The 13,617-nt window shown below is 37.3% G+C and overlaps 1 protein-coding gene across 4 annotated transcripts in view; it reads left to right on the plus strand.

The window, feature by feature from the left end:
• Lyst (lysosomal trafficking regulator) overlaps positions 1 to 13,617 on the plus strand; it is a 174,631-nt gene that overhangs the window by 85,753 nt on the left and 75,261 nt on the right. For all 4 annotated transcript variants that reach the window (XM_060372467.1, XM_060372466.1, XM_060372469.1 and 1 more), the window contains exons 18-20: positions 1,347 to 1,520; positions 9,306 to 9,459; positions 10,277 to 10,410. In XM_060372467.1, coding sequence (XP_060228450.1) covers positions 1,347 to 1,520; positions 9,306 to 9,459; positions 10,277 to 10,410 — 462 coding nt within the window. The remainder of the gene's footprint in view (positions 1 to 1,346; positions 1,521 to 9,305; positions 9,460 to 10,276; positions 10,411 to 13,617) is intronic.

Genomic DNA, 13,617 nt, shown 5'->3' on the forward strand with positions numbered 1-13,617 from the left:
TTTTCCCATTTTTACCCAGGTAGTATATATAATTGGATCCTAGAAAAAAAATTCTATTGTACATACATTTCAGATCTTACTAGTAGACTTTTAAAGTATGTTCTCACGTTTACAATTTAGAAATCATGCTCAGTACCTTCTACTTTCTATAAAAAGGAAATGTTTTTCTAAAAGCCTTATACACACAGCATGTCTTTTAAGCCTAATTTCCTGCCAAATAGAAACATGAACCTTTAGGTGTTCCAGTGAAGGCCTGTGCCCTTCCAGGTTTGCCCTGTGCCCATTCTCCAGATCCTTGCTTTCCAGGCAGAGTGGGCTTTCTCTTCAGGCTAGCTTTTCAGTGCAGCCTTCCTTAAGCCAGCAGAGGAGTCGGAAGTGTGTGCTGTGCAAGATACTAGGTCTATGTGCAATTGGAATCTAAATCCCATCTTTTGCCTTTTATCATGATAATGATATCTGCTTCTCATAAGTCCTTTGTATCAAGAGGCATTGGGTTAAACTGCAATACTAGGTACGACTTGTGATTTTTAATTTTGCCTTTATCTTTGTACTAGACAGGAGCCCTCACTGGTATCCTTTGCTTCTTTTTGTCTCCCACAAAAAGAAGCCTGTTTTGAGCCTGTTTCTTTTTTCTTTTAACTTTTTTTCTCTTATAAATTGTGTCCTAACTGATAAAAGTTTTCCCTCCCTCTATTCCTCTCAGACCCTCCCCTCCTCCAGATCAACCTCCTCTGTTTACCCCCCACCCCCCAAAAAAAGCAGGCCTCTCAGGGATATCCATCGAATATGGTCTAACCAGATATAATAAGACTGGGCACAAATCTCATATCGTGGCTTGACATGACACCATGAGAACATGGCTCATAGAATCAACTAAGCAGGGCTCACAGGTCCTCACCAAAACTCAAGTGACAAACACGTGCTCAGGATGGGTCTGAGCTAGGTCCTCTGCATATAGCTTATGGTTCTGTACTTTGATGTTCTTGTGGGACTCCCACCAATAGAAGTGAGGGCATCTCTGATTCTTTGCCTGTGCTTGAACCTGTTTCTTGATTGACCATGGAAAACTCAAGTTTTATGATCACATTTCAGATTACTAAGTGTAAGATGCTTAGTAATAAAGTGATATCCAAGGCTATCAGTGTTATCTATGTTCATTTTAGTATATTTGAGAGATTGAGAAGAATGGAATTTATGGTTTTCTTTCAGTTTTGCTTATTCATAATTTTTAAATAGTTACAATTTAAGGATTAAAAATAGCTTGATATGACATTATTATAGATAAGCACACACATTAACTTTACTATTAATAGATCAAGAGAAAAACATCTGCTTTTTGTTTTCAGGTTGTTGAACTTAGTGGCTGTGAAGAAACTCAAGCGTTAGCACTGCGGGTTATATTGTCTTTAACTAAGCACAGCCAACAAAGAACCCATGAGTTGGAAAATTGTAATGGACTTTCCATGATTCACCAAGTGTTGGTCAAACAGAAATGCATTGTTGGCTTTCACATCTTGAAGGTATTGCCTTACAAAATTTATTTTTGTGGTTTTTATGCAATGATTCCTTTCATCAAAATTATAATCATTTTGTGTTGCTAGTAAATGAAGGAAACTTAGTAATGTATATGTATTCAAACCAAAATTCTCTTCTTAGACACACATGGTATATATACACACATGGTATATACTTATAAGCAGATTTTAGTCATATAGTACAAGGCAGACATGCTGCAATGCACAGACCCCAAGAAGATAAGTTGATGGGCATCTTAGGCTTCATGTCAGTCCACTAGTTAGGGGAGTGAGGGATATCTCTGACATGGACTATGTTGCCTGCTTTTTGATCACTTCCCCTTGATGGGACTTATCTACCAGGCCGCAGGGGAGGAAGATGAACCAGTCCTCATGCGAATAGATGAGCTGGAGTAGGGGGCTCCCCTGTTCTGAGGAATAGTGAGAAGGGAGGCGGGAGGGAGAGTGGAACTGTGAAAAGAGGGAGGGGCTTTTGACTGAGATGTAAATTAAATTAATTAATAAAAAAGTAATTATTTTTCTTTTTTCTAAAGCATTTTGGAAAGGAAGAAAATAAGCAACAAAAATTTTAGATCTAAGTAGACCACAGATGTACTCCAGGCCAAGCCCTTTGTTCTGTGGGCTAATGAAGTTGTTTATCTCACTCCCACATTTACTCAATCACTGTTGCTGCATTTTGGATTTGTCCTTGTTGTTTGCCACATTTGTGTGTGGGGGCCTGAGGGTGTGTGTTACTTGTTAGTGTGGATATGTGCACCTGAGCACGTGAGTGCACAGACAGGTGTGTGCGTGCTCCTGAGGACGAGGCTGACGTCAGGTGTTTTCTTAGCTCTCCACCTTTAGTTTTCTAGACAGGCCTCTCATGTTGAACCTGGAGCTCACCAGTTCTGCCTGGCTAAATGTTCTGGTCTCTACCTTGCCTTAGTGCTGATACAGATGTGCACAGCCACATCTGACTCTTAGGAGGGTTTGCAAACTCAAAGTACTCATGCTTGTGAGGCACATGCTTTGTCAACTGAGCCATTTCCCCAGATCTGAAAGTTAGCTTTTCTTATATAATATTTTATTTGTTTTTTGAGGATTTCACACATGTCCATAAAATATTTTGGTCAAATCCACTCTCTACTTCTCCCCTCCAATTTTTCTGGACCTCTCTTCAACAAGACTGCCTCCCAACTTCATATTCTCTTTTTATTTTTTACATTTTTGAAATTAGAAATAGATTCTTTTCTCATACAATATTTTCTGATTATAGTTTCCCTTCCTCCTACTCTCCACTCTGGATCCACTCCCTCTCTGTCTCTCATAAAAAACAAAACAAACAAAAAAAAAACACACAACAACAACAACAACAAAAACAGGCTTCTAAGATAATAACCAAACATGATAAAATAAAATATAATAAGATGAAGCAAAAACTATCATATTGAAGTTCCACATGGGAGCCCAACAGGAAGAGTCCCAGGAGCAGGCACAAGAGTCAGAGATCCACTCATTCTCAATCAGGAGTCCCATAAAAATACTAAACTAATAGCTATTATATATATATGCAGAGGACTTAATATAGATCCATGATGGTCCTGTGCTTACTGCTTGAGTCTCTGTGAGCTCGTGTGCACTTTGCTTGACTGATCTGAGGGCCCTATTCTCCTGGTGTCCTTCATACCCTCTGGCTCAAACTCTTTCCACTTTCTCTTCTTAAGATCCCTGCACCCCGCTAGATCCCTCCTCTTTAAGTAACATCTTTGAGTCTGTGGATTATAACTTGATTATCATTTACTTAATGGCTAATATCCCTTATAAGTGAAAACATAACATATGTATTTCTTTTGGTTTAGTTTAGCTCACTCAGGATGTTTTCTAATTCTACCCATTTCCCTGCAAATTTCAGGCAAAAAAAAAATGTCATTTTTTTTAACAGCTGAGTAATACTCCATTATGTAAATGTACCACAATTTCTTTATCCATTCTTCTGTTGACATCTAGGTTGTTTTTAAGTTTCTGGTCTATTAAAGTTGTAATGAATATAGTTGAGCAAGTGTCCTTGTGGTAGAATGAGCATCTTTTGGGTATATGCCCATGAGTGATAAGGCTGGGTCTTAAGATAAATGGATTTCCAACTTTCTGAGTAACTGCCATATTAATTTCCATAGTGGCTGTAAAGTTTGTACACCTAACAGCAGTGAAGGAATGCTCTTCTTGCTCCACATCATCAGCAGCATGAGCCGTCATTTGTGTTATTGATCTTAGTCATCTGACAAGTATAGGTGGAATCTCAAAATAGTTTTGATTTCCATTTTCCTGATGGCTAAGGATATCGAACATTTATTTAAAGTGTATCTCAGACATTTGAGATTCCTCTATCAAGAATTCTTTGTTGTTGGGCATGGTGGCTCTCAGCTCTCAGGAAGGCAGAGGCAGGCAGATCACTAGGCTAGCCTAGTGAGTTCAAGGCTTTTCTACAAAGCAAGTCCAGGACAGTCAAAGCTACACATAGAAACCCTGTCTCAAAAAACAACAACAACAAAAAAGTCTTTGTTTAGATCTGTTTCCCATTTTTTAACTGAATTGTTTATTTTTTTGATATATAGGTTCTTGAGTTCCTTAAATATTTTCTATGCTAATCCTTTATGGGATATGGAGTTGGTAAAAATCTTCTCTTTCTGTAGACTGCTGCTTGGTCCAAATGACTGTATATTCTGCTTTACATAAGCTTTTCAGTTTCACGAGATCCCATTTATTAATTGTTGAGCTTAGTGCCTGTACTATTTGTGTTCTATCCAGAAAGTAGTTTTCTGTGCTAATGTGTTCAAGGCTATTCCTTTCTTTCTTTTCTGTCAGGTTCACTGTATCTGGTTTTACGTTGAGTTTTTTGGTCCACTTGGACTTGAGTTTTGTGCAGGGTGATAAATACGTATCTATTTGCATTCTTCTACATGCAGACATTCAGTTTGACCAACGCTGTTTGTTGAAGATGCTTTTTTCCACTGTGTATTTCTGGGTTCTTTATTTAAAAAAATTAGGTGTCCATATGTGTGTAAATCTATATCTGGGTCTTGTTCAATTCCGTTGATCAGTGTTCCTGTTTTTATGACAATACCATAAGGTTTTTATTACTAGAGTTCTGTAGTACAACTTGAAATTGGGAATGGTAGGACCTCCAGTAGTTCTTTTCTTGTTCAGATTACTTTAGCTATCTTCAGTTTTTTGTTTTTCCATATGAAATTGAGAATTGTCTTTTCAAGATCTGTAAAGAACTGTTGGTATTTTGATGGAGATTTGCATTGAATTTGTAGGTTGTTTTTGGTAGGCTAGCCATTTTTACCATGTTAATCCTACCCATCCACGAGCATGGGAGATCTTTCCATCTTCTGATATCTTCTTCAGTTTCTTTCTTCAAAGACCCCCAAGTTTTAATCATGCAAGTCTTTTAGTTGCTTGGTTATAGTTACCTCAAGATATTTTATATTATTTGAAGCTATTGTGAAAGGTGTTGTTTCCATAATTTCCTTCTCAGTCCATTTGTTATTTATATGTAGGAGGGCTAATGATTTATTATTATTATTTTTTTAGTTAATCTTATATCTACCTGTCTTGCTGAAAATGGTTATCAGCTGTAGGAGTTTCCTGGTGGAGTTGTCAGGATTGCTATGTATACTATCATATCATCTGCAAACACTTGACTTTTTTCTTTCCGGATTTGTATGCTTTTGATCTCCTTCAGTTGTCTTATTGCTCTAGCTAGAACTTCAGGTGTTGTAGTGAACACATATGGAGAGAGTGGACAACCTGTCTTCTTTCTTAGTTCATTGGAATTACTTTGAATTTCTCTCCATTTAATTTGATGTTGGCTATGGGCTTGATGTAAACTTCCTTTAATATGTTTAGGTCTTTTGTGTTCCTGATCTCTCCAGGACTTTTATAATGAAAGGTGTTGGATTTTCTACATCTTATGAGATTGATCATGTGGGTTTTTTTCTTTCAGTTTGTTTATATGGTAAAATATATTTACTGATTTTTGTATATTGAACCATCCCTGCATTTCTGGGATGAAGCCTCTTCATCATGGTAGATGATTTTTTTTATGTGTTCTTGGACTTGTTTTCCATTTATTTGATCGTATGTTTTTGCATCTGTGTTCAGAAGGGAAAATATTCTGTAACTATGTTTCTTGAGTCTTGATATGGTTTGGGTATCAGAGTAACTGTGTCTTTTGTTTTTTTGTTGGTTTTTTTGTTTTTGTTTTTTGTTTTGTCTTGGTGTGGTTTGGGTATCAGAGTAACTGTATCTTTTGTTTTTTGTTGTTTTGTTTTTGTTTTTTGTTTTGTTTTGTCTTGGTTTGGTTTGGTTTGGTTTGGTTGGGAGACTTTTAATGACTGCTTTATTTCCGTAGGGGTTATAGGTATATTTAAATTGTTTACCTGTGGTACCTATTGAGAAAATTACTCATTTTCTTAGATTTTTTCAAATCCAGTAGAGTGTAGGACATTTAAACTATATCTTTATGATTCTCTGGATTTCCTCAGTGTCTACTATTATGTTCCACTTTTCATTTCTTATTTTGATAATTTGACTTTTAGTTAGTTTAGATAAGGGTTTGTCTATCTTGTTTATTTTCTCAAAGATTCTCTGTATTCTCTTCATTTCTAGTTTATTGATTTCACCCCTCAGTTTGATAATATCTTGCTGTCTACTTCTTAGGGATGTGATTACTTATTTTTGTTCTAGAGCTGTCAGGTGTGCTGTTAAGCTGCTAGAATTAGATCTTTCCAATTTTGTATGTAGGCACTTAGTGCTATGAACTTAACTCCTAGCATCGCTTTCATTGGGTCCCATAAGTTTGGGTATGCTGTGTTTCTTTGACTTCTAGAAAGTTAAGTTCTTTCTTTCTTTCTTTCTTTCTTTCTTTCTTTCTTTCTTTCTTTCTTCTTTCTTTCTTTCTTTCTTTCTTTCTCTCTCTCTTTCTTTTTCTTTATTTCCCTTTCTTTCTTTCTTTCTTTCTTTCTTTCTTTCTTTCTTTCTTTCTTTCTTTCTTTCCCTTTTTTCTTTCTTTCTTTCTCTCTATCTCTCTCTTTCATGCAGTAGAGCATTGTTTAGTTTCCATGAGTTTATAAGTTTTCTGTTGTTTCTGTTGTTGATACCCAGCTTTAATCTGTGGTGGTCTGATATGATGCAGGGAGTTATTTCAATTTTCTTATATCTGTTGAGACTTGCTTTGTGTTTGAGTATATAATCAGTTTTGCAAAAAGTTCTGTGAGGTGCCGAGAAGATGGTATATTCTTTTGCATTTGGGAGATGGTTGTAAATATCTCTTAGGTTCATTTGGTTTATAACATCTGTTAGCTCCAGGATGTCTCTGTTTAGTTTTTGTCTAGATGATTTGTCTCTTAGTGAGAGTGGAGTATTGAAGTCTCCCACTATCGGTGAGGGTCAATGTGTGACTTACACTGTAATGTAGTTTCCTTTACAAACTTGGTGCCCTTGTGATTGGGGGAGAGATGTTAGGGCATGGGAAGGGAGGAGGGAGGGAACCACAGGGGGGATACAAAGTGAATAAAGTGTAATTAATAAAGAATTTAAAATGTATTAATAAAAAAACTGACATAAAAATTGAAATATTTTTGGTGAATTTTTCTTTTTTGTTAATTAAATTTTTAATTTTTATATTATAGTTTATTCACTTTGTATCCCAACTGTAGCCCTCTCCATCCTTGCCTCCCAAACCCACTCTCCCTCTCTCATATCCTCCTATTCCCCTCTCCAAGTCCACGGATGGGGGAGGTCCTCTTTCCCTTCCATCTGACCCTAGCTTATCAGGTCTCATCAGAACTGCTGTATTGTCCTCCTCAGTGGCCTGGCAAGGCTGCTCCCCCATTAGGGGAGCTTGCCACTGAGTTCATGTCAGAAGCAGTCCCTGTTCCCCTTAGTAGGGAACCAACTTGGACACTGAGCTGCCATGGGCTACATCTAAGCAGAGGTTCTAGGTTATATCCATGAATGGTCCTTGGTTAGAGTATCAGTCTCAGAAAAGACCCCTAAGCCCAGATATTTTGGTTCTGTTGTTATCCTTGTAGAGTTCCTGTCCTCTCCAAGTCTTACTATGTCCTCCTTCTTTCCTAAGATTCCCCGAGTATGTAGTATCCTTCCCTATCTCTTCTGATTAATTTTGATTTTAAGTCTTTTTGTTACACCAGCTCACTTCTTAGGTCCATTTATTTGGAATGTATTTTCTCCAGCCCCTTACACTGAAGTAATGGCTATCCTTAATGTTGAGGTGTGTTTCTTATATACAGCAGAAGGGTGAATTCTGTTTAATCTGTATCTCTTGATTGGGGAATTGAGAATGTTAATGTTGGGAGATATTAATCACCAGTGATTGTTGATTTCTGTTATTTTGTTGTTGTTGTTGGTGGTGGTGGTGGTGATGGTGGGTGCATGCATGCACATCCCTTTTGGTTTTGCTGGTGTGAAATTACTTCTTGGGTTTTCATGTGTATAGCTTACCTCCTTAGGTTGGAGTTTTTCTTCTATCAACTTTTGTAGGGCTTGATTTGTAGATAGATATTTAAAGTTGACTTTATCATGGAATATCTTATTTTCTCCATTTATGAAAATTTTGCTGGGTATATTCTAGGCTGACAGAGTCTCTTAGACTCTGCAACACTTCTATCCAGGCTCTTTTGGCTTTTAGACTCTCCGTTGAGAAGTTGGGTGTAATTCTAACAGGTCTTATATTTTTTCCTCCCCATCTTCTTTGATGTTTTCTGAGTCTTGGGATCAGTGAGGTGGATATAAATACCCTATTCAGGGCTGAACATTCATATTCACTTGTTCTTGTCATTTTGGCTAATTATAAGCCTCTGCATTAAGCACTGCAAAAACAATCTTCTTTGATCAAGATTGAAAGCAACTCAGGTCTATGAGTATAAATATAAGCAGTTAGATGACAGTTTAACAACATGACATTTAGCAAAACAATAGTATGTTTCCCTTATGTCTTATAACATCTTGAGTCATGGACTTTTAAACAGATTTGTAGAACAGGCATGAATTTCCCTTCTATGGAATAGGCATGTCCTCTTGTGGTCTCTAAAGCAAGTGCACTCATGTATATACTTCCACACAGAGACCACACTAGACAGAAAATTTAAAAATCCTTAAAACCCAAGGACTAAATTCACCTACGTGAGCCTCAGCTTCCATAGTGCCGTATAAAAGATTATCACAATCACGAGGCTATTGGGAGGATTAAGCAGTCTAAACTAAGCAAATTAACATTCTTTCTAGCTAGAAATGTAGTAGCTTATGTTTTTTCCATATCTTCCCATGCCATAGGGGTAGCAACATAAGCATAGCGAGATAAAGAGCTGGTACAAAGTCACACATTAGTAAACACTGGTACTTGAATTCAGAGCAACAAGGATAAATCAAGAGCTTGAGATTTTCTCAGCAACAGAGTGTTTGTCTATAATGTACAAACCCTGACTTCTATCCCTAGCACTGTAAAAATTAGGAATAAAGATGATTGGTAGATATTTTTATGCTGTGTTTGAAATGAAATAATTATAAATGTTTGAAATTTTTTGATTTGCTACTAAGTTGAATTATTTTATAACAAAGGTACTTAGAGAAATGTTTAATTCATTAGTAGTTTTCCTTCAAATTTGATGGTATGACTGCTGTAATAGAAAGTTTATCATTTCTGGAGGACATCATAGATTTGATTAATCATTTATTACTGCATTTTACACTAATGCTAATTTTCTATAGACCCTTCTTGAAGGTTGCTGTGGTGAAGAAGTTATCTACATCAATGAGCGTGGAGAGTTCGTGTTGGATGTTGAGTCTCATGCTATAATCCAAGATGTTAAACTGTTACAGGAATTGTTGCTCGACTGGAAGATATGGAATAAGGCAGAGGCATGTAATATGTACTTTTATTTTATCTGTGTATTGTGATAAAGTACAGATATCACTTAATTTGCTTATCCTGCTCATTTTGAGCATGCTGTTCAGAAGCATTACTCACATTCAAACGTCATAGTTTTTTCATACTATAAAAAGCAAAACTCTATCCCTATCAAACCTCTCTTCCTCTCCCCCTAGTCCTACAACCACCATGGTATTTTGGAGTCTGAGATGATAACTACTCTAAGTATGTCATATAAATGTAATCATGCAATGCTTGATTCTTTATGATTAGATTAGTATAATACCCTCAGGACTCATCCATGATTTTTTGCCCTACTGAGTTTAAGGAATATTGCAGTGTGGGTGTTTGCCAAGATGTCCTGGACCTCTCAAGTGTTCAAAGGACATTTAAACATAATCATCTAAATAAACATTTTTAAAGGACATGATGTTGGGAGGGGGTGAGGTGTATCTAGAAGGAGTTAGGGGAAGGAGTGTGAATATGATCAAAATACATTGAATGCATTATGAAATTATTTTAAAAAATCAATACAAATATATTTTTTTTTAAAAATCACTAATTATTCTGGAGGAGAGGATGATTTTGCTGCTTCAGCGTCATGTTAATTATAAATGTAAATGTGGAGGTGTGTTCCCTGTGGGAAGTTTTGAACTGCCTGAGGTAATGATGAGCTAGATTTTAAGACTTGCTTTCCCCAACCCAACAAATTTAATCTTTGGCATAGAATATGCACAGTGTGAAGTAGCTCTTAACACAGCTTGTTTTCATGACTGTGTGCTAATTGGTGCATGTTTATTTTCTCAGCAAGGTGTGTGGGAGACCCTGCTAGCAGCTCTGGAAGTCCTCATCCGGGCAGAGCACCAGCAGCAGCAGTTCAATATTAAGCAGTTGCTGAACGCCCACGTAGTTCATCACTTCCTACTGACTTGTCAGGTTTTACAGGTACTTTTCATGTAGCTTCTCTGCGGAGATGTCTTCTGCAGTTGCTTCTATTTAATAACCTACTGCTGTGCACATCAGGATTTCACAGATCTGTCAGGGGAATTTTAGTCCAGCTTTTGTCTTACCTATTCTACAAGCCTGTTTTCTTTCGGCTCTTGCCTCCTGATCTTTATACTGTCATCTTCTCTAACTCAAATAGCAAAAGAACAACTACTAAATTTCTGCATGTTTCTTTGCATTAGAATATAATTTTGTGGTTTCCTGAACATCAACAGTTAGTAGTCCCTAACTCATTATATAGTCTTTAAATAATAACTTATACATATGTATGCTTTTTAATAAATAAAATTTATTATAGGTTTATTTTGTGTTAGTTATCAATGTTTAACTATATCTGAAATATGTTAAAAAGTGGCACTAACTTACATTCTTTGTCTGTTTCTGTTATCTGCCCTGCTTGGTTGGTATATTGGACTATTTCCCAAGGTTTTGTTTTTGTTTTTAGTGTTTGAACCATCTGTTGGTCTTGTTAAATGCAGTAAATCCAAATGTTCTATGGGACTTTACTATAGAAGCTAGTGCCTTTGCTTCTATAGCCTGACACTTTCGTAGTATAGTTAGGCTAAAAATCCAGATACTATGACAACATCCCCCAAGAGGGTCTGTGTGATCTAATGACATGCCAGTCTCTTAAGCAACTAACCCCTGGTACTCTTTTCCCTTCTAGCCACAAATGAGAGGCTCCCCCTTCCTCTGGCACATGAGTCTCCTTTTGCCTTGGACATTGTTGATCCTGTTCTTCTCATTTGGCCCACATCTGCTTCCCCCTTGGGCTTCTAGTCTTCACAATTTCGTATCTCCTTAAACTTGCTTCTGGAGAGAAGCCTACCCTACTTTTACTATCTCAATTGACTCCTGTTTTATATGTTTATTCCCACGGTACACATGTGATATGATTTTATGTTATTGATTGTGTTATAGTTTATTTCCTTTTGTAAATCTTCTGAAGGCAGAATATGGGGTTTTTGTTGTTGCTGCTGTTGATCATACTGTGACCCCTTTATGAGACACATATAGATGCTAAATGAATGCTTATTTTAAAAAGCATCATATGTACCCTTATTGGCCTGTGGTACATCAGATTATTGTCTTTAGAAAAATAAGGTTTTGATTTCTTAGATTGCTGAATATTTTATGTATCATTTGTGCTTGTTTTTTTCTAAATCTGTTTGTATTCTTTTTGAAATTTGTTGCCAAATTGCAGTAAGTTTATCTGACCATGTGATGTTAGCCTTTTCAATATATTTACACTTCCACAATTCTTTTTCATCCTTCTTTCAGAAATCCCACTTAGCACATTTTATTAAACATGAGTCTTGTGTAAAGTATGTAAAGAAATGAACTTGGTCTTTGCATTTACAATATCTAGGTGTCTTTGTAGAATTTTGGAAAGAGTAATGAATTTGCAGCACAATGGATGTAAGGCAATTTCCTTAGTTGCTGAGTATAGCACAAATCCTCAACTAAGTTGATAAAATGAGAGTATAAGGTAGGAAACAATTATGAAGGAGATTGAAAAACTACTAAGGCTAGTTCTGTTTCAGTAGAGTTGTCAGGAGTCAATATATATTATATGTTTTATTGTTGGACACATAAATACACATATACATGAAAACATACACACATAAATACACATATCTATGGAAATATTAAAAATAGTGAGACTGAAAGAATGATAGCATCAAAAAAGTGACCAGTTTTATATTTTATACAGCTTACATCTGGGCTTTCAGTTAGGGCACTCAGTGGTGGTGGCTGTGAACCTATGGGGACAGGGTAACACTCCTAGGTAAGCAGCCCAGCTAAGATATAATTGAAGGCTGAGGTTTTTCTGCCTTGGGAAATCTCTATTCGCCAAGGGTATAACAGGAAATAGGAGATATAGAAGGAGTAAGGAAAGAGAGGAACCTGAAAGCCAGGAGTGTAAAAGCAGGGTTGAGCAAGGGGCAAAGTATGTGCTCAGAAAAAGAAAGCACAAAAAGCTATCGGATGGAGAAAACTCACTAATGGTGAGTTTTACACTTAAGTAGGGGAGCTTTAAGTAGGAGAGCTGGGAAGGAAAAAGAGGCATGAGTTAAAAGAAAGACAGATGATCCTGAGTGAGAACCCAGAAACAAAAAGACAGGCATGGTATACACTCACTAATAAGTGTATATTAGCCATATAATATAGGATAGCCATCTACAGACCTAAAGAAGCTAAACACTAAGGAGGACCCTAGGGAGGATGTGTAAATCTTACTAAGAATGGCAAACAGGATAGACACCAGAAGTGGTGGAAGAGGGGAAACAGGATGGGAGCCTACTATAGAGGGTCCTCTGAAAGGATTCACCCAACAGGGTATAGAAGCAGATGCTGAGACTCAGGGCCAAACTTTGGGCACAGCACAGGGAGTCTTAGGGAGGAAGAGAGGGGTGGGAATAGAGCTACATGAAGGGGACAGGAGCCCCACAAGGAGACCAACAAAACTAAAAGATCTGAGCTCAGGGACTTCTGCAGAGACTGATGTACCAACCAAGGACCATGCATGGAGAGGACCTAGACCCCCTGCTCAGATGTGGCCAATTGGCAGCTCAGTCTCCATGTGGATCTCTGAGTGTGGGGAGCAGGGGCTGCCTCTGAACTCAGTTGACTGCTCTCTGATCACTCACCCCTGGTGATGCAGCCTTGCCAGGCCACGGAGGAAGAGGATCCAGATGAGACTTAACAAGCTATGGGCAGATGGCAATAGTGGAGAACTCCCCCTTTCAGTGGACTATGGGAAGGGGATAGGAGAAAGAGGGATGGAGGATGGGACTGGGGAGTTGAGGGAGGGGGCTTCAATCAAGATATATAATGAATATATTGTGAAGAAAAAAATTAAAGAACTAAAAAGAAAAAAAAAGACAGATAGATGACTATAGCAGAAGTGGACTCTTAAGTTGGGAGTGAGGAGGTGTAATTTCTCCTTTTGGTCTGGAAGTTGAGCATCTGTAGCAAATTTTGTTCTTAAATCTGGCTAGCTGGATGACTAAATTGTCTGAGTTAACAAGTCCCTTTTAAGTACTCTGATTCAGAAGTACATAATAGTAAATGGAGTGGAGGGATAAGTATGTATTATGTTTGGACGGAGGGAGACAAGAGGATAAGGCAGTTTTATATTCTGTG

The sequence above is a fragment of the Meriones unguiculatus genome, chromosome 19 (genome assembly GCF_030254825.1).
Source record: "Meriones unguiculatus strain TT.TT164.6M chromosome 19, Bangor_MerUng_6.1, whole genome shotgun sequence".
In the NCBI taxonomy this organism is placed as follows: domain Eukaryota; kingdom Metazoa; phylum Chordata; class Mammalia; order Rodentia; family Muridae; genus Meriones; species Meriones unguiculatus.